Here is a 19,245-nt window from a genome sequence, read left to right on the forward strand (position 1 = left end):
TTGCTGATGTTCCCTGGCAACTGATATTCAGAGGCATCATGCCTCTGAGGCTGGGGGTGGCCTATAACCCTCCGACTAGTAGCCGTTGATAGACCTCTCCTCCATAAAGTTATCCAAGCCCCTCTTAAAGCCAATCAGGTTGTTGGCTGTCACCACATCTCGTGGCAGGGAATTCCACAAGTTGATTATGTATTGTGTGAAAAGTACTTCCGTTTGTTGGTCCTAGATTTCTCGGCAATCAATTTCATGGGATGACCCCTGCTTCTAGTGTTATGTAAGAGGGAGAAGAATTTCTCTCTTTCTCCACACCGTGCATGATTTTATAGACCTCTATCATGTCTCCCTGCAGTCGTCTTTTTTCTAAACTAAAAAGCCCCAGGTGTTGTAGCCTTGCCTCATAAGAAAGGTGCTCTAGGCCCCTGATCATCTTGGTTGCCCTCTTCTGCACCTTTTCCAGTTCTACAATGTCCTTTTTTAGATGTGGTGACCAGAATTTTACACAGTACTCCAGCTGTGGCTACACCATAGTTTTGTATAAGGGCATTATAATTAGCCTTTTTATTTTCAGTCCCCTTCCTAATGATCCCTAGCATGGAATTGGCCTTTTTCACAGCTGCTGCACATTGAGTTGACACTTTCAATGAGCTGTGCACTACGACCCCAAGATCCCTCTCCTGGTCAGTCACCAACAGCTCAGATCCCATTAGCATATACCTGAAGCTGCATCCCCCCCCCCCAATGTGCATCACTTTACACTTGCCAACATTGAACTGCATTTGCCATTTTGTCGCCCACTCAGCCAATTTGGAGAGATCCTTTTGGAGCTCCTCACAATCCGATTTGGATTTCGCTACCCAAAAGCGTTTGGTATCATCTGCAAATTTGGCCACCTCGCTGCTTACCCCTGCTTCTAGATCAGTGATTCTCATACTTGGGTCCTCAGGTGTTATTGGACTTCAACTCCCATAATCCCCAACCAAAGGCCACTGAGGCTGGGGATTATGGGAGTTGAAGTCCAGTAACACCTGAGGACCCAAGTTTGAGAATCACTGTTCTAGATCATTGATGAATAAATTAAAAAGCACCGGTCCCAGTACAGATCCCTGGCGGACCCCACTTCTTACTTCCCTCCATTGTGAAAACTCTCCATTTATACCTACCCTCTGTTTCCTGTCCTTCAACCAGTTAGCAAACCACCCATGTACTTGTCCCCTTAATCCATGACTGCTAAATGTCGTTCAGAGGAGGGACCCCCACATTCTTCACACGACGTTGGCAGGTTTGGATGACCCAGAGAAGTAAGAAGTATCAGGATCACATGCTCACCTGGCACCTCCGGTTCCTTCTTCCATACTTGTTCCTGACTTGCCAGCAATCTTGTGAGACAGGCCACAATCCCCCCACTGCCTTGTGTATCCTAATTCACTTACTTTCTTGTCCAAATGGGTTGTAAGCCTGTGAAGCCTCTTTACATGCCAGTCATTGAGGTGCTTTATTAATTATCATTATTATTGTATTCACCTGAATCGAAAACCAGCCCCCTCCCCCCAAGGTCTTCCATGTTAAAAATGTGGGGGAGGGTCATCTTAAATTGAAAGTCCCTTTGGGGTATATACAGAAATAATCTGTATTCGTGGTTTAGACACATTACTAGCCTTTAAGAGAGCCCTTAAAACTTCTTCTTCTTCTTCTTTTTTTTTGGTAAAGAAATCTTAAATGAGGCTGAATAGTGGTAATAAAAAGCATATATAACCTATGTGCCACAACAGAACATCATGCTAAATTATTTTTAAAAGGTTTTGTAAATTGTGGATGATGCAAGTCATTTAATGGTACTAGAGAAAGACATGCTGTTCTGGTAGCTCCAGGTCTTAACACTCGCATCAATTTTGGAGGATGAATACAATTGAAGGAAGCCCGGGGCAGGTGCGCGGCTGGGGGAGTCAGTCATGTGACTTCCCTCTGGGGGCCCCCCCAAGGCAGTGGGCCCCCAGACAACTGTCTCCCCTTGCCCTATTATAGTTACGCCCCTGATTTTGTTTTGGTTTTGTAAACCGCCCAGAGCTGTTGGATGGGGCGGTATAGAAATGTAATAAATAAAATAATAACATAAAATAAAAATAAATTTAACCTGCATTTTAAAGGGGGTCCTCTTAAGTCCAGAGTCTTCTGTTTGGGTAAACACAGTATTAGCCAACATCCTACTAATGGTATGCTTGCACAAAGATGTAGGGATGTGCTCGGAACCAGGCGGGGGTGGTTTGGTGGTGGTGGGTGCTGCTTTAAGAGTGGGGGAGGGTGCACTTACTCCTCCCTCCACTCTTCCTCTGCTGGCACTCCTTTTTTCTAAAGTTCATTGGGGTGGCAGTGTACCTCCCTGCCGCCCCATTGCCTCCATTTACCGGATACAACCGGAATGGGTGTGCCTGTGCCGGTGCGCGCAGGAGCATCGGATACCTCCGGTTGTATCTGGAAAACGGGGGCAACGGGGTGGCGGGGAGGTATGCTGCCACCCCAATGAAATTTAGGAAAAAGGAGAGCCGGCAGGGGAAGAGCGGTGGGAGGGGTAAGTGCACCCTCCCCCACTCTTAAAGCCGCATCCCCCCTTCCCGCCATCGAACCGGCGGAACCTGCCGCCTTTCTAACCGGTTCGGAGGCCCATAAAGAGCCTCCGAACCGGTTCCATGCACATCCCTGCAAAGATGTTGTACTAGTACAAGGCTGTGCTAACCACTTGTGTTAAGTCTGGAGATCACACTGCAGACAGGTGTTATGTTACCACAAGCATGTTCACACTTGTGCAACAGGTGGGCAACCTGTGGCACACGTCATATGTTTTATGCTGTTGTAAACCATCCAGAGACATAAGTTTGGGGCTGTGTACTAATATAAAATAATGTAATATAAATATGTTCCAAAGGGATTTTTTTTTTTTTTTTGGCAAGAAAATCATGTAGCTGTGCAAAGCTGTGTGTTGCACACAGCTTTGCACAGTTACATGATTTTCTTGCACTAGTACGGCTTTGCTCATTGTGCAAGTGCGCTGTTAGCCAAGATGTCGGCCATTGTTATGATGTGACTTTATTTGGAGATTCGAGAGAAGAATATATAGTGGATTCTGACGTCTTTCTTACAGGAAAGAATACGTTGTTCTTTTCAAAACCCAAATTTATGATAAAATAAATTTTTATTTATTTTATACTTATATTTATTTTATTTATACTTTTATATTTATTTTATTTATTTTATACACTGAGCCCCTGGTGGCTCAGTGGTAAAAAACTGTCGCCCTGTAACCAGAAGGTTGCAAGTTCGATCCTGACCAGGGGCTCAAGGTTGACTCAGCCTTCCATCCTTCCGAGGTCGGTAAAATGAGTACCCAGAATGTTGGGGGGCAATATGCTAAATCATTGTAAACCGCTTAGAGAGCTTCCAGCTATAGAGTGGTATATAAATGTAAGTGCTATTGCTATTGCTATTGCTAAAATAATTGATCAGGTTTTAGCCTACTTTCCTTAAGGAAAGTAAGCTTATGAGATCACCCAGCTCTTTGTGTATGTGTCAGTATGTCCATATGTGTGTGTTTCCCTATCAACTTCATAATGCCTGGACCGATTTGGACCAAATTTGGTGCAGTTGTAGTGACATATAGGGGCATCTCAGTGGCATAGTTTGTGATGAAGTCATCTACCCCAGTTCAAGATGGCAGGTCCATGAAAGCTTGAGGTATAAGTGGGCTAACCTGTGGACTGGCTAACCAAGTTCAACCAAATTTGCCACACTTGTAGGGAGACAGATGGACACCTCAGCAGTGTAGTTTGTGGCAATGTCATTCACTCCAGTTCAAGATGGCAGACATGTGAATGTTTGAGTCGCAAGTGGGCTAACTTGTGAACGGCCTATCCAATTTGAACCAAATCTAGTGCAATTACATGTAGGGACACTTCAGGGGCGTATTTTGGGCTAACTTGGGAAACACCTCACTGATTTGGACCACATTTGGTACAGTTGTAGGGACACATAGGGACCCCGAATGGAAATGTTCATGCGCCTGCCATCTTGAATTGGGGTGGCATTGCGAAGTTGATAGGGACACAGGCACACACATATGGACACACAGACAAAGAGCTGGGTGATCTCATAAGCTTAAGAAAAGTAGGCTTAAAAAATAACCATAAAGCTTTGTTTTCAGTGTTCTACACTTCCATGTTGCAAGTCAGACTCAACCTTAATGAGGTGGATGTGGTGTTTCATCCACCACCCTCTTGTAATATTGTTTAAAGCTGTAGTTGATACTAATACGGATATTGAGGCATTGTCAACCCCTATTGCATTGCATAGGAAAAGGAATGTGCTGTCCACTTATGATGCTAGGGGTCAAACAGACTCCATCTTGGAAAATGGAGTTGCAGAACACTTAAAACAAAGTGTTATGGTTCCCCCCGCTCTGCTCAAATGGAGTAGGATGCATCCTGGTTCCTTCCCAGGGTTAAAGAACTGGTAATGGCGTTGCAGGGAAATGAGGCAAGCATGAGGTTGCCGGTTTGAATCCCCGCTGGTATGGGAAACACCTATATTGGGCAGCAGCAATATAGGAAGATGCTGAAAGGCATCATCTCATACTGCACAGGAGATAGCAATGGTAAACCCCTCCTGTATTCTACCAAAGAAAACCACAGGGCTCTGTGGTCGCCAGGAGTGGACACCAACTTTACCTTTAATGGGAGACTTGGACTGTAAAACTCTTTGCAGAGGTAACCTGCGATTCTTTGGCTTCCTATGCAGGCAGATGGGCGTGGCTGCTTCTCTCAGGTGGTGCAAACAAAGATCTTTCAGTTGAAGAGGTCAGGTTATAGTATGAGCATCGATGTGGAAGGCCAGATCACAGAAGAAGGCACAGGTGTGTATATTCCGTGCAGGTTGTCATGCAACAGCCGGGCGGTGCGGACAAAAAGGAGCTGAGAGGTTCTGCCTGGTAGGTCCAAAAGGAAGATGGTGGTTTGCTGATTATATTATTTGCTTTGTGTCTGGTTTTGGTAGGGGTGACGTTGACAGGCACAGGTTTATCATTGATCACTGGAATGCTCACCAAAGTTACCTTTGAAAAGATGGACCCTTATTACAAGCCTGGGATCCCCTTCTTTGGGCAGGTAAGGGAGGTCGCCATGTTCGGCTCCACCGTCATCTGTTTCCTTAAAAGGACTCTAAGGCTGACAATCCAGTGCTTGTGCAAAACTGTTGCACTAGTGCAAGGCTGTTGCATGGCTGGTTGTGCAAAGTCTGGCATTGCGGTTGCACAGGGGCAGGCAATCTTGGCTCTCCAGCTGGTGTTGAACTACAGCTCCCATCATCCCCAGCCACAAGGGTGATGGGAGTTGTAGTTCAACAAGAGCTGGAGAGCCAAGGTTGCCTACCACTGTGCTAGCACAAATTAGGGATGTGTAATCGGCAGACGGCCAACTCAGTGGGGGTGAGGGTTACCTTTAAGGAGCTGGGAGGGTGCTCTTACCCCCCTCGCTCTGTTCCCCCTGCCGGCACTGTAAATTTGTCGGGGGGGAAAGGGTAGAGCACCCTCCCTGCTCCTTAAAGGTGAGCCCCCTGCCGTCAAACCAACTGGACTGCTGAACCAGTCCAGAGGCCTGGGAAAGGGCCTCTGGACCGGTTCGTGCACATCCCCAAGCACAAACCGGGCTGGTCTCAGGGATGGGCGAGTCGGGCAGTCACCCTGAAGAGGGCACCAATCTGAGCTCAGCCACTTGTAACTGGTTGCATATGAAAGGGAGACTAGAAGTGTGAGCACTGTAAGAGATTCCCCTCAGGGGATGGAGCCACTCTGGGAAGAGCAGAAGGTTTCTAGTTCCCTGCCTAGAAGCATCTCCAAGATAGGGCTGAGAGAGATTCCTGCCTGCCACCTTGGAGAAGCCACTGCCAGTCTCTGAAGACAAGACTGAGCTAGATAGACCAATGGCCTGACTCAGTAGATGGCAGCTTCCTATGTTCCTATGAATTGTCAAGTATGGGTCCCCTGATATTGCTGGACTACATCTCCCATCAACCCCAGACACAATAGCTGGGGACCCACATTTGGGGATTCTGAGCTAGGGACTAAAAATCCCAGCATCTTCAACCTTTTATTCAAAGTTCTGCAGGTTGTTTTGGTACCAAGTGCAAAAATGAACTTCCATCAAGGGTCAGGGGGGAGGGGGGCACCAAAGGAATGGCTCTCCGAAGGCACTACTTATTTTAGGTTCAACCCCGAGCACAAATGTGTTTCTGCATGGGCAACCAGGTGCACATACCTCGCAGCTTTTGCTGGGAACTTTCATGCATGAGCACAGTTCCAAGCATCGCTGATGACTCCGTGCAACAGTGAAATCTTCTTGCACTAGTACAGTTTTGTTACGGAAGTGCTTTGTAAGTCTGGGTGTCAGCCTTTGTGGTCTGCACACTGGGACAGAAGTTAGCCCTGCAGGTTCCGCCCTCTGGGATTCCACTTTCCCAAGCCTCCTGCTAGCTGTGTCCTCTCCCCCCTCCCCTTTCATCACAACCATCACCACCACACACACACACACACACCCCTTGGGTTCCCTGTAACTGGGATTCTCAGATGTTGTTGACTACAACTCTCATCAGCTGCAACAGCCTCTGGCTGGGGATGATGGGAGTTGTAGTCAACAAAATATTCGAATCCCTGTTACAGGGAACACACACACACACACACACACACACACACACACACACACACACACACCCCTTTCCCACAGTATTACCCTGCAGGCCCAATCAAATGCAGTCATGTCCTGATTCAAGATAAATGTGTTTGTACCTCTAGGCGAAGCTGGTGGATAGCTCCGAAGCGCCATTGGCTAACAAAACGATCCAGATTACGGTACCGCAAGTCGGGTACAAGGCCAGCTACACAACGGATACCAAGGGCATAGTACAGTTTTCTGTAGACACTTCCAACTTCACAGAAAGCTTTATGAGCATTGAGGTGAGTGTTCCTGGGGACTGGGAAGGTTGGTGAGCAGAATGTAAAAAATTATTGTTGAGTGTGGGGATAGCAATATCTTTCGCCGATGGGAAGTGGAACTCCGTATCTTGGAGTTGGACATGGTGTAATGGCTGCCGAAAGTCACTCCATAATTTTATTTATTTTTATTTTATTTATTTATTGTTAAATTTATATACCTCTTTTCATTAAAAACAATCCCAAGGTGGTTTACAAAAGTTTAAAAAAAATAATAAATAATAACAGTTAAAAGTATTTAGCTAAAAATATGACAACAAATCTGATTTAAAATATATAAACTACAAACATAAAAACTGTACACTGATATCTTTTCTGCCAGAACAGGGGTGGAAGCATAGACACTGGGGGGGGGGGCATTCTCTATTCCTAATGTGTTTCCTATGGCTTTACTCAGTATGCTTCCTATGGCTTTACTTTTCCTATGCCTTTACTGGTCTGGATAATGTAGTCTGATTTTGGACTGTTGCTTAGTTTCTTGACTCCTGTGGTCATGTGATTCTTTTTGTCATTATTGTGTATATACACAATATAGATATACACAATTGATATATACTAATGTATATATCAGAAGCCACTTAATGGCGCAGCAGGCAAATGCTTGATTAACAAGCAGAAGGTTGCCGGTTAGAATCTCCGCTAGTACTATATCGGGCAGCAGCGATATAGGAAGGTGCTGAAAGGCATCATCTCTTACTGCACGGGAGGAGGCAATGGTAAACCCCTCCTGTATCCTACCAAAAGGAAACCTCAGGGCTCTCTGGGCGCCAGGAGTCAAAATTGACTTGACGGCACACTTTACCTTTAACGTATATATCAAGGGACCCACAACAAAATATTGCAGTATATATCCCTGGTGTGCAAGTGTTACTTGGGCCTGAGAAACATCCTACTCTTTTGGTTCAAGCCCTCCTTTCCCCCTCCTTGCTACAGAGCTCTATTAGCTCTACTGACCTGCTTGTCTGTTAAACTGCCCTTTGAGCTCACCAACATTCTGTCCCATTGACTACCATGAAGGCAGTTTTGGGTTCTTCTGCTCCCCACTTTTTCCCCCCTTCAGATTTTTTGAACACTGACATACCTGCCGGTCACCTGAGTCTGCTGTGCCAATACCTCCCACTTGCCCCCAGTCGCTATAATTCTCCATCCCTAAAAAAACCACAACTTTCAGCTCTTTCAGAAACAGTATATAGATTTGTTGGTTTTTCTATTGCCATTTATTTATTTGAAATACGTGTATCCTGACCTGCCACTGCAGAATTTGTTGCTGTGAGCCACATTTGTTATACTGGCACAACAGTGCCAGTATAGTTAAGAAGAATGTTTTTCAACTTTCTGCCATTATAAGCCCTGAAGCTTATAAAATCAAATAATCTACCCAATGCCTCTGAAATCTTGCACATGTCAACTAGGTGACAAGTGACGCCACCACTCCAATGTGGTGCAAATCCGTTGCAAAATGGCTGAGATACAGCAGTTTAAGTCTTTAACTCCTAAAAGGAGGGGCCAGAGTGTTGGCAACCTTTTTTTAGCCTACTTCCCAGTAGGCTCATTTATTTTTATTTTTTAACATTCATTTATTTCCCGCTCTATCTCCAAGGAGCCCAGAGCAGTGTACCACATACTTGAGTTTCTCTTTCACAACAACCCTGTGAAGTAGGTTAGGCTAAGAGAGAAGTGACTGGCCCAGAGTCACCCAGCTAGTTTTCATGGCTGAATGGGGATTTGAACTCGGGTCTCCCCGGTCCTAGTCCGGCACTCTAACCACTACACCACGCTGGCTCTATACTGAGATCACCCAGCATTCTGTGTGTCCGTGTGTGCGCCCCCCCATCAACTTTGCAACGCCTCGACCAATGTGATCCAAATAGGGTACAGTTGTAGGGACACCTCAACAGTGTAGTTTGTGATGTCATCCACCCTAATTCAAGATGGTGGATGCGTAAACTTTTGAGGCGCAAATGGGTTAATGTGAACCACTCCACTGATTTGAACCACATTTGCTACAGCTGTAGGGACACATAAGGATGCCCCAATGGCATAGTTTGTGATGATGTCATTCACCCTGATTCAAGATGGCGGATGTGTGAACATTTGAGGCACAAGTGGGCTAACTTGTGGAATGTCTAACCGATTTGAACCAAATTAGGTACAGTTGTAGTGAGTGACACACAGGGACACCTCAGTGGTGTAGTTTGTGATGATGCCATCCACCCCAATTCAAGATGGCGGACCTGTAAACATTTGAGGCGCAAGTGGGCGAAATTGTGAACCGTGTAACCGATTTGAACCAAATTTGCTACATTTGTAGGGACACATGGGGAATCCTCAGTGGCATAGTTTGTGATGATGTCATCTACCCCAATCCAAGTTGGGGGATGCATGAACATTTGAGACGCAAGTGGGCTAACCTGTGGACTGTCTAACTGATTTGAACCAAATTAGGTACAGTTGTAGTGAGTGACACACAGGGACACCTCAGTGGTGTAGTTTGTGATGATGTTATCCACCCCAATTCAAAATGTTGGATGCATAAACTTTTGAGGTGCAAGAGATCTAACTTGTGGACCTCGATTTGAAACAAATTTAGTCCATTTGTAGAGATAGTGAAAGGAAGGTAGGCAGATTAGTTCTTACGAGAACAACTTGTTCTAGTAAACTTTAATGATTGTGTTCCAGAAACGTATTTCTGAGTCATTCATATTTCTTCTTCAGTTTGTTTATTATTTTTTAAATTGCTGTTTAATCTCTTTATTTGCCACTTTGAGTTTTCTTTTGGTAAGAAAAGTGGGGTATAAAGAAATGAAATAAATGGTGTTCCTACCCTAGCTCAGGAAAGTTCTGGGGCTGGTGCTTTTCTCACATAGTCAATGCACATAATGTTCTTGTGTTCTAATGAAGCAAATCACTAGAAAATTAAATGGGTGGGGATGATGGGAGTGATAGTTCTGCAACATCTGGCAACCCAAGTTTGAAAACCCCTGCAGTAAGGCTCAAATGCTCCATAAGGCAGTAGAGGACCAGGACAATGTGGGACATCTTTGCTGGTGCCAAGCACTCCATCCTCCCCATCTAGGTTTGGGCCTCAAAGACCAAGGAAACATGTGGGTGTATGGAGGGCAAGTGGTAAGTGAGCACAATTTGTGGCCTTGCACAACATCATTACTGATCATGTGGCATGTCTTTTAAGGTATCAGCATTAGGTTCTGTCATGAAACACATCTCTATTTTTGCTGAGAACAGCACCTATTGTTGTGCATGGCCTAGGGATGTACACAAACTGAGGTTTCAGCATCAAACCGGTTCGGGTGAGGGACGACCACACAAATGGTGTCCATGCATGCACGGAGGCCATGTGTGTGCCGGTGCTACGTGTGGGTTCTTGCAGGGAATGCCATTGCAGCAGGAAGCTGCATGTGGTGGCAGAGAACAGATAAGGACCTGCTGTACTCCCTTTTAAAAGTTCCTATTAGTCCCCCCCCCCCAAGTGGCACTGAACTAGTTCAGCCCTCCTCCAAACAGGTTTGGCATCAAACTTGTGCACAAACCTCTTATCTACAAATAAGAATACTGTATGAGAACCTTGGGCTGTTTCAGGCCCAAGGCCTATTTAGTCCAGCATCCCGTTTCCCAAAGTGGCCCACTAGATGCCTCCAGGAAGCTCACAGGTGAGAGATGAAGGCATGCCTCCTCTCCTGCCATTGCTTCCCTGCAACGGGTATTCAGAGGCATCCTGCCTCTGACCTTGGAGGCAGCCTATTGCCATCAAGACTCGTAGCCATTGACAGACCTGTCCTCCATGAACTTGTCTAAGCCCCCTTTCAGGCCATCCAAGCTGGTGACCATCACCACATCCCATGGCAAGGAATTCCATTGTGTTGTATGAAAAAGTGCTTCCTTTCCCCCTAAACTTCCTGGCATGGGTTTAAATGCTAATTGAAACTTAGGTGAAACTCCCCTTCAATCAATTAAAACCTATCTGTTTGGCCTGGCCTTCCAGGTTTTAAATGATTAACAGACTGTTTTAAATGGTTGCCCTGATTTCCAGGGTTTTTAGCTGTTTAATTGGTTTTATTGTGCTTTAATAGTTTGATTTTAATTGTTAATTTGTTTTAATTGTTTCTATTGTGCTGTAAACTGCCCTGAGCCATTTTGGAAGGGTGGTTTATAAATCAAACAAACAAACAAACAAACATAAATAAGATAAATGGCACTCTGGAACACCAGGGAAAGACATACACGAGGGGTGTCAAACTGATGGCCCACGGGCCATATCTGGCCCATAGAGTTCTGCAGTCCGGCCCCTGACAAACCGTTTCTGCTGTGCTTCTCCTCCCTGCCATTGGCCACTGTGCTTCTTCTCTCTGCTGCGGTACTCTATACCCCCTCTGACCCACACCATGCTTCTCCTCCCTGCCACACCGCTCCTTACCACCCTGCCCCACTGCACTTCTCCTCCTCGCTGTAGCGCTCCTTCTCCTTCTACCCCCCACATGCAGAAGTGGCAGTAGTCTGAGGCCTTGGCCATTGCCATTCAAAAGCGGAAGTGGAGGCTCGCTTACTTCCTCCCTAAGGCTGGTTGAGGCAGGCCCCGGGCAGTGGGGAAATGGGCAGCCGGGACAAGAAGATTTGAAAGGAAGTTTCAATGAGAAGAGAGTGGGGCAGGAGTGCTGGTGAGCTGGCTGACTGAGGTATCTGCAAGTCATTGGGAAGAATGTTATTCAGAATTTCTTCCAGAAAAAAATATATTTTTTAAATAAAAAAGATCAATCCCCTCCCCCCACCCCGAGCATATTCTGGTATAAAAAGAGGAGAGAGGGAAGAAGAAAGGAAGAGGGTGGAGGAAGAGGAAGACGGAAGGCATGAGGGAAGTGCAGGAAGGCGGCGTGAGGTGGGTGTGGCCTCCTGGAGGAACATTAGAATCAAATCTGGCCCACCATGCAGTTGAGTTTGACACCCCGACATACGCACTCACATGTGTCTTTATCAAATGTGGTCAAGCCCTTGGATGAAATATCATCCAAAGCTCCCCAGTATTTTGTTATTGAGTAGCTTAATTTATTTCCTTATTTCTGGACATTTGTTTTCTCTTTTGTCACCAGGCACAGTCAATAGTTACATCCCAAAGCCCATGTTATGACCGGAGCTGGGTCACTGTCACCCACCAACAAGCATATCACAGCATGTCATATTTCTACTCACCAAGCAGAAGCTACCTCTATATCGAATCTGTCCCTGGGACACTAAGCTGTGGGCAGACTCAGCCAGTTCGAGTGCACTATGTCCTGAATTCGGATGTCGTGAAAGAGGAGGACATCACATTTTACTATTTGGTACGTCTGGATGGAATGACTTTCCTTTTGATTGCACGGTCCCAAACAGTGACTTCTGTGGAGGCTCAATAACTCAGTGGTACTACAGAATGTCCCAGATTCCATCTCTGGCATCTTCCATCGAAAATGCAAGGCAGAACAGGGAAAGCGTGTGTTGTATCTTGTTTAGCCTTCGTTATTTGACAACCCTTCTGCTGTCATGCCCAGAATTTGGAATACCTTCCTGAGAGAAATCCACCTGGCTCCATTGCAGCTACGAGTTTCCGCTGAATATAGATCTTCAAATGTCCATCGCCCAGGGCTGCCTTTTGATCGTCTGCGGGGAGAGCAGGCTAAGCCCACTCTCCCCAGAGAACCCCCTCCTGCACTTCACACCAATTGTGTGAAGCGCCTCACTCTCTTAAATACCCAGGTCTCAAGCTGATTAAGGCTTTGTAGGTTGTAACCAGCACCTTGTATTTTGCCCAGAAACATATCGGCAGCCAGTGTAGCTCTATTAATACGGGAGTAACATGGTCACTCCAAAATGACCCAGAGACCAACCTGGCTGTTGCATTCTGTACCACATTGATCAGAGTGAAAGACCAAATCAAGTGCGTGACCAGTAATGTGTGTCGGTCCCAAGACCACTTGGGATAGGTCCATAGTTGTCATGGCCACTATGAACTCCTAAGCCGCCCTGGACAAATTGGTCCAGAAATGAACATTGAAGCCCCCCCCCACCACAAATCTGGGGGACTCCAACACCAAGCCCGAGACCAAGTCCGCCAGCTCAGTTAAGGACTCTGTTGGGCAGTGGAGTGATCGGTACCCCAACAGAAGTCCCAGTCTATCCCTGGTCCCTAAGTGTAATGACCTGCTGGCCGGCTGCCCAGCAGCGGAGAACCTCTCAGAGGGGATGGGAGAGCCGCCAGACACTGTCCGACAGGAACAGAGACCGAGCGTAGCCCCAAAACGTTGCTGGTCACCACGGAGGTTTCCAGCAGAGATCCAGCTTCCAAGCTGCTCTGTGTGTAGGCTGTGTGCTGATAGTCCCGCCCATCCCTGCAGCTGAGTCTTGTCACGGAGATGCAGCCATGTCAGAGTTGGAACACCTGTTCCTTCTGGCCAGCCTTTCCAACCTGCGGCGTTCCTCCCTTTGAGCCTGTACTCTGGCCAAACATCACTGCCGGGGATCTGAGACAGGGACCTTGACTTCAGGTGCCTCGGAGGCTTTCTCAGGAGGAGAACGGGAAGGAGGCAGAGGGGCCTGCAAGCCTGTCAGCTCCAGCTCTGCTAAGTCAACCAGAGTCTCAACCTGCTCCCCTTGCTCTGAGTCTTCATCTGAGGAATCCTCCTCCACGACCCACATGGGGGTCATTACATCAAGCTTTAGTACACACATTCAATATGGTCTGACCCTTCAACAGGGAACCTGGTAAGGGAGATGTTATTCTTCTTATAGACCACAGCCACTCCACCTCCCCACCCACAGTCCCTCACCCGCTCCACAGAGTACCCTGGAGGGAGAAGCTGGGGCCAGACCAGGCCACCAGCCTCCCGCGACCAGTTCTCTGTAATACATACCAGCTCGGCACCTTCATCCAGAATCAGATCATGGATGGTTTCTGATTTGTTCTGGACCGACCTGGCATTACAGAGGAGCAAGGTAAGGTTCCAAGGATGATTGGCACTGCTCCCCAAGGTCAAAGAGCTGGCAGGACAGCTGGAAGGGGAAACAGCTATCAGATTTCCAAATCCCCTTCCCCTGTAATAGCCTGCTGCTGTCCTGCCAACCTTACTTCTTCTGTTCCCCACTACCATCGGAATTAGTGCTTGAGGGTTGCACTTCTATTGTACTTATTCCAAGCATTTTAACTTCACTTTTCTATTAGAACAAATATAGAAATAGGACTCTGGAATGCTCTCCCGGTGGCTATTCGCTCCTCGGTCTCCATCACAGCTTTTAGAAAGCATTTTAAATTGTGGCTTTTTACCCAGGCTTTTATTTGATTGTCTCTGCTGCTGCTCTTTGTACTCTGTATTGCTTTTATGCTATTTGTTTTAAATGTTTAATCAGATTTGTTTTATATTTTTAGCGTAATATTTTAATTGTGTCTTTTTTACAATCTTATTTTTAAATTTTGCTGTAAACCGCCTTGGGATTGTTTTAAGGAAAGGCGGTATATAAATTTAACAATCAATCAATCAATCAATCAATCAATCAATATATAAATATTCAAGGCAGCAACAACATAATAAAATACACCAAGCTAAATCAATTTTAAAAAACAACCCAACCCTCAACTGCTAATCTCAGGGCATTGTACCCCAATGCCCTAAAATCAGTGGTTGAGGGTTGGGTTTTAGTTTTTTTTTTTAAATTAGCATGGTGTAAATTAAACACCATGCTGTAAATTAATGTAAATTAAACACCATGCTGCCTTGAAAATTCTAATAGAAACGTGATTTTAAAATGTTTAGAATACTAAGTACAATAGACCAGTATTTCCCAATGTTTTAATCTTAATTTCCCAATGTTTTAATCCATTAAGCACTTAACGCCGCTCCAAAATTGCCACACACTGACCACCCAGTTGGCCCCTCCCCCCGCCACTGGCATTCAAACTGAAAAGTGGATTAAACATTGCAGTCCATGTTGTAGTATCTGGAAAAGGATTTCTGGAAGCCACTTAAGTCTCTCAATGTAGCAGTCACTGGCATATCAGGGGAATGTGGCCTCCCACATCATCATGTTCACTCCCAGATGCTTTCATCTTTCCATGCAGGTGATGGCTAAGGGGGAGATTGTGAAAACAGGGACCCACCCTCTTCTCGGCCATGGAAAAGGTAAATGCTTCCCATCCCATTCCTGTTTCCCCCCTTCTTCCTAGGAAAGTTGCCTGCTTACTGTTAGTCATCATATGCCATTTCCATGAATGGTGAGGGGCTTTACTCAAACACTTCCTTGTCGGGTTCAGGATGAAAATCACCTTGTAGCAATGCACACATTGCTCCCTTCCCATCTGCAAACACCTCCCCTCTCCCTTTCCCTTGTGCAGGTTTGCGGAGAGGTTTTCCAGATGCCAATAAAGTGCGGGATTTTGAGATCTTCCACCCAAGTTTCTAACACCACCTCACTCACTGTCCAGACCCTTGTGTAGGATTCCATGCTCATTCCTAGTGCGATTTGGCTCTCTGGCCAAACCCCTCCTGTATTCTACTAAAAGAAAACCACAGAGCTCTGTGGGCACCAGGAGTCAAAATCGACTTGACAGCACACTTCACCTTTACCACACTCTGTGCATGGATCTTGCATGGTTTTTCACAGCACCACCTACTGGCCAGTGCATGAATTCTGAAAAGAACACATCCTTTTTCATTACTACTTAAAAGCAGTAATAAAAAGTGATAGGTTTTTCAGTGCTAGCTGGCACTTGGCACTGTGAACACTAGGAAGGAGCATGGAAACTTATATGAGTGCACTGAGAAGGCATTAAAAACTTGTGCAGAAGTTCTCTAAATCCCACATTTTATTGCCATCTGGAAAGTTACTTGGCTATCTATCTATTTATTTATTTATTTATTTATTTATTGTTGCATTTTTATACCACCTTTCGTTAAAAGACAACCCCAAGGCGGTTTACAAAAGTTAAAAACACACAATAAAAAGGCAATAAAACATCAAGCTAAAAAATATAACATCAAGCTAAAAAACAAACAAACATCAAGCTAAAAAATATAAAAACATATAAAAAACAGGCATAAAAACAATACAATACAAAAACAATTTGGCTATGTTCAAATCTGGACCTAGGTCCAGGTTACTTAAGAGAATGCCTTCTTCTAAATTATTCCCAACATCCGTGGAGGTTGTCTGGCAAGGTCTGCCTCCAGTTGCCACCAACTTATTTGGTGGAGTCTCGAGGTCTGGTCTTCTCCATAGATTTAGCCCCTGGATTCTGGAATGCACTCCCTGCTGAGATGCATGGGCTGACCTCATTGCTGACCTTCAGGAGGTCCTTAAAGATGCAGCTTTTTAATCAGGCCTTTGAGCTTATTATGTAATTGTTTTTAGCTGATTTTTGGTAGTTACAGCTGTGTCGTAAATCTGTCAGGCTTAGCCAGACGAAGGCAGAAGCAGAAGCAGAATAACAAACTTCCACGGGAATAAATTATCCAAACCAGTCCGTCAATCCGAAATTCAACAGATTCCAAAGTGAAATCCAGAGGCAAGGTCACTCAGTCCAGGGTCTAGCATGGAAGAAACTGTTGTTGCTATCAGCAGGGAAGTTCTGTTACAGGCGTCTTAAATAGGCTGAGCCCACCCACCCCCTCTGGTGCTGTTAATTAAGAGTTGCTTTACACATCTGTCTTCTTAGCTCTTGTTGTCTTTTGGATCAGCGCCTCTCCACAGCTGGGATTGGTTGCGCCTCCTCCACAAGAGCTGCCTCACCCGGCTGTAACTCTTCTTCGATTCCCTGTACAGCAGACCCACTCTCCTTAGCAGCCTCTGGTCCTTGCTCACCCTCCACAGCTGTCTGCTCTGTCTCTGTCTCCAACTCCTCCTGGGAGTCTTCCAGTATGCCCATGATAAGCTGTTTCTAGTGGTTGCTTTTAAATTTTTAAACTGTTTTGAGATGATAGATTTAGGTGGTGTAGAAAAGTGACAAATAAATAAATGGGGAATTCTTTCCAATGTTACCCATAGAACATAAGAAGAGCCTTGCTGAATCAGGGCCAAGGCCTATCTGGTTCAGCCCAGTGGCCCACCAGATTTTATTTTATTTTTATTTATTTAATGTATATACTACCTGACTCCAAAAGCTCCAAAGGCATTTTTCCAAAAATGCCTCTGGGAAACCCACAGCCAGGAGGAGATGACGGCATGCTCCCTTCCTGCCGTTTCTCCCCTGCCACTGATATTTGAGGCATCGTGCCTCTGAACCTGGAGGTAGCCTTTAGCGGTCAAGGCTAGTGGCCATTGATAGACCTTTACTCCTTGGGAGAAACACTGAAATTTATTTTCAGATTTCAGTTTCTTCTCCTTTGCAGGAACGCTGACATTGGCAGAGGGCTTAAGGCCACCTCCACCTCCAGCCTCAAAGACAGGATGCCTCTGAGTACCAGTTGCAGAGGAGTAACAGCAGGAGAGAGGGCATGCCCTCAACTCCTGCTGTAGTCGTCCACTTTTCTGACCCCAAAACCTGCCTGTGGCTTCCAATGGAATCTGGTGGGCCACTGTGTGAAACAGGATGCTCAACCAGATGGGCCTTGGGCCTGATCCAGCAGGGCTGTTCTTATGTTCTTATGTTTTTAACATCTGAGAATCCTCCTCAGTGGAGGTCTTAAAGGGAAAAAATCTACTCCATCTACACTCAGAGGCTATGTCACTATTGTACAGCTTTTAAAGTATACTACTTTCTAGGCAGAAGGAAAAGAGACAGACACTAATAAGTATTATTAAAACATGCCACAACTTAATTAAAAGAGGAAGAAGATCCAAGGCCAGAAGAACTCACACCCAAGGCCACATCCATCTAAAGCCAGAAAAACTCCCTTTCACATAACACTAGAACCAGGGATCATCCCATGAAACTGATTGCCAGGAAATCTAGGACCAACAAACGGAAGTACTTTTTCACCCAACGCATAATGAACTTGTGGAATTCTCTGCCATGAGATGTGGTGACAGCCAACAACCTGGATGGCTTTAAGAGGGGCTTGGATAACTTCATGGAGGAGAGGTCTACCAATGCCTACTAGTTGGAGGGCTATAGGCCACCTCCAGCCTCAATGGCAGGATGCCTCTGAGTACCTGCTGCATGCCCTCAACTCCTGCCTTTGGCTTCCAGTGGCATCTGGTGGGCCACTGTGTGAAACAGGATGCTGGACTAGATGGGCCTTCTTGGGCCTGATCCAGCAGGGCTGTTCTTATGTTCTCTTTCAAATTCTACTTTGGAGATATTCCAGTTTTAAAGAGGTAGGCAGAAAGAAGAGAGTTCAGCACGACTACTCAGGATTTTAAATGTCTTCTCAGTTGGCAGTCATGGGCAGATGAAGTTCAGTCAAATGTATCACACAGGAATTAATTTCCCCTCACCTTTCTCTTTCTGTGAATCTCTTTCCAGATAAAGGGACTTTTCTTCTGGATCTCTCTGTGGACATCCATATGGCTCCCTTGGCACGCTTGCTTCTATACACTATTTTGCCCAGCGGAGAGCTGGTTGCTCACTCAGCAGATTTCACCATCGAAAACTGCTTTGCAAACAAGGTGAGGCTGCCTCGACTCCCTACAACCCAGTGTGGGTATAACGCTGCTCGTCTCTGAACTATGGCCAAGAGATAAATGTGGGATCCGCAACGTTTTTGCACAGGTTCCAAGCACCATCTTACTCCTTGTACAGATGCTTCTGCAGGCTTCCATGCTCCTTCCTATTATGTTCTTACTCTCTGTACACATGCTGAGCAGACGCCACACACAGTTTTCACAGTCCCATCCGCTGGCCAGTTCCTGCATTGTGAGAAGAACCCACCCTTTCCCTCAGTCACTGGAAAAGTATTAATGAAAAAGCTTGGAATTCAAGAGCTGGGCAGCAGCCAGCAGATGAAGCTGAAAAAATCATGTGAGGTCGCTGTCTGGCATGTGTACAGAACATGAAATCACAGTAAGGAGGAGCATGGAAGTCTCCAGGAACATTGTACCACAAGTAAGATCATGCTTGGAACCTGTGTGAAAGTTTTGATCATCCAGGAGAGAATCTATCTATGTGGTTGCCAAGAGTCCATACCAACTTGACGGCACTTAATCAGTCAGTCAGTCAGCCTTTATTGCCATCTGGGAACACGCTGGGTGATGCTCTCTCCTTGCCTTCCCAACCTGAATTCTCCAACCCCCCTTTC

General features: G+C 45.8%; 1 protein-coding gene across 3 annotated transcripts in view; it reads left to right on the forward strand.

Moving 5' to 3' along the window:
* The window catches only part of LOC128342448 (alpha-2-macroglobulin-like), a 100,343-nt gene that overhangs the window by 32,702 nt on the left and 48,396 nt on the right, over positions 1-19,245 (forward strand). For all 3 annotated transcript variants that reach the window (XM_053289736.1, XM_053289737.1, XM_053289738.1), the window contains 6 exons: positions 4,786-4,900; positions 5,041-5,150; positions 6,833-6,994; positions 12,133-12,363; positions 15,132-15,192; positions 18,474-18,616. In XM_053289736.1, the coding sequence (XP_053145711.1) occupies positions 4,786-4,900; positions 5,041-5,150; positions 6,833-6,994; positions 12,133-12,363; positions 15,132-15,192; positions 18,474-18,616 (822 nt within the window). The remainder of the gene's footprint in view (positions 1-4,785; positions 4,901-5,040; positions 5,151-6,832; positions 6,995-12,132; positions 12,364-15,131; positions 15,193-18,473; positions 18,617-19,245) is intronic.

This window comes from Hemicordylus capensis, chromosome 2 (genome assembly GCF_027244095.1).
Source record: "Hemicordylus capensis ecotype Gifberg chromosome 2, rHemCap1.1.pri, whole genome shotgun sequence".
In the NCBI taxonomy this organism is placed as follows: Eukaryota; Metazoa; Chordata; class Lepidosauria; order Squamata; family Cordylidae; genus Hemicordylus; species Hemicordylus capensis.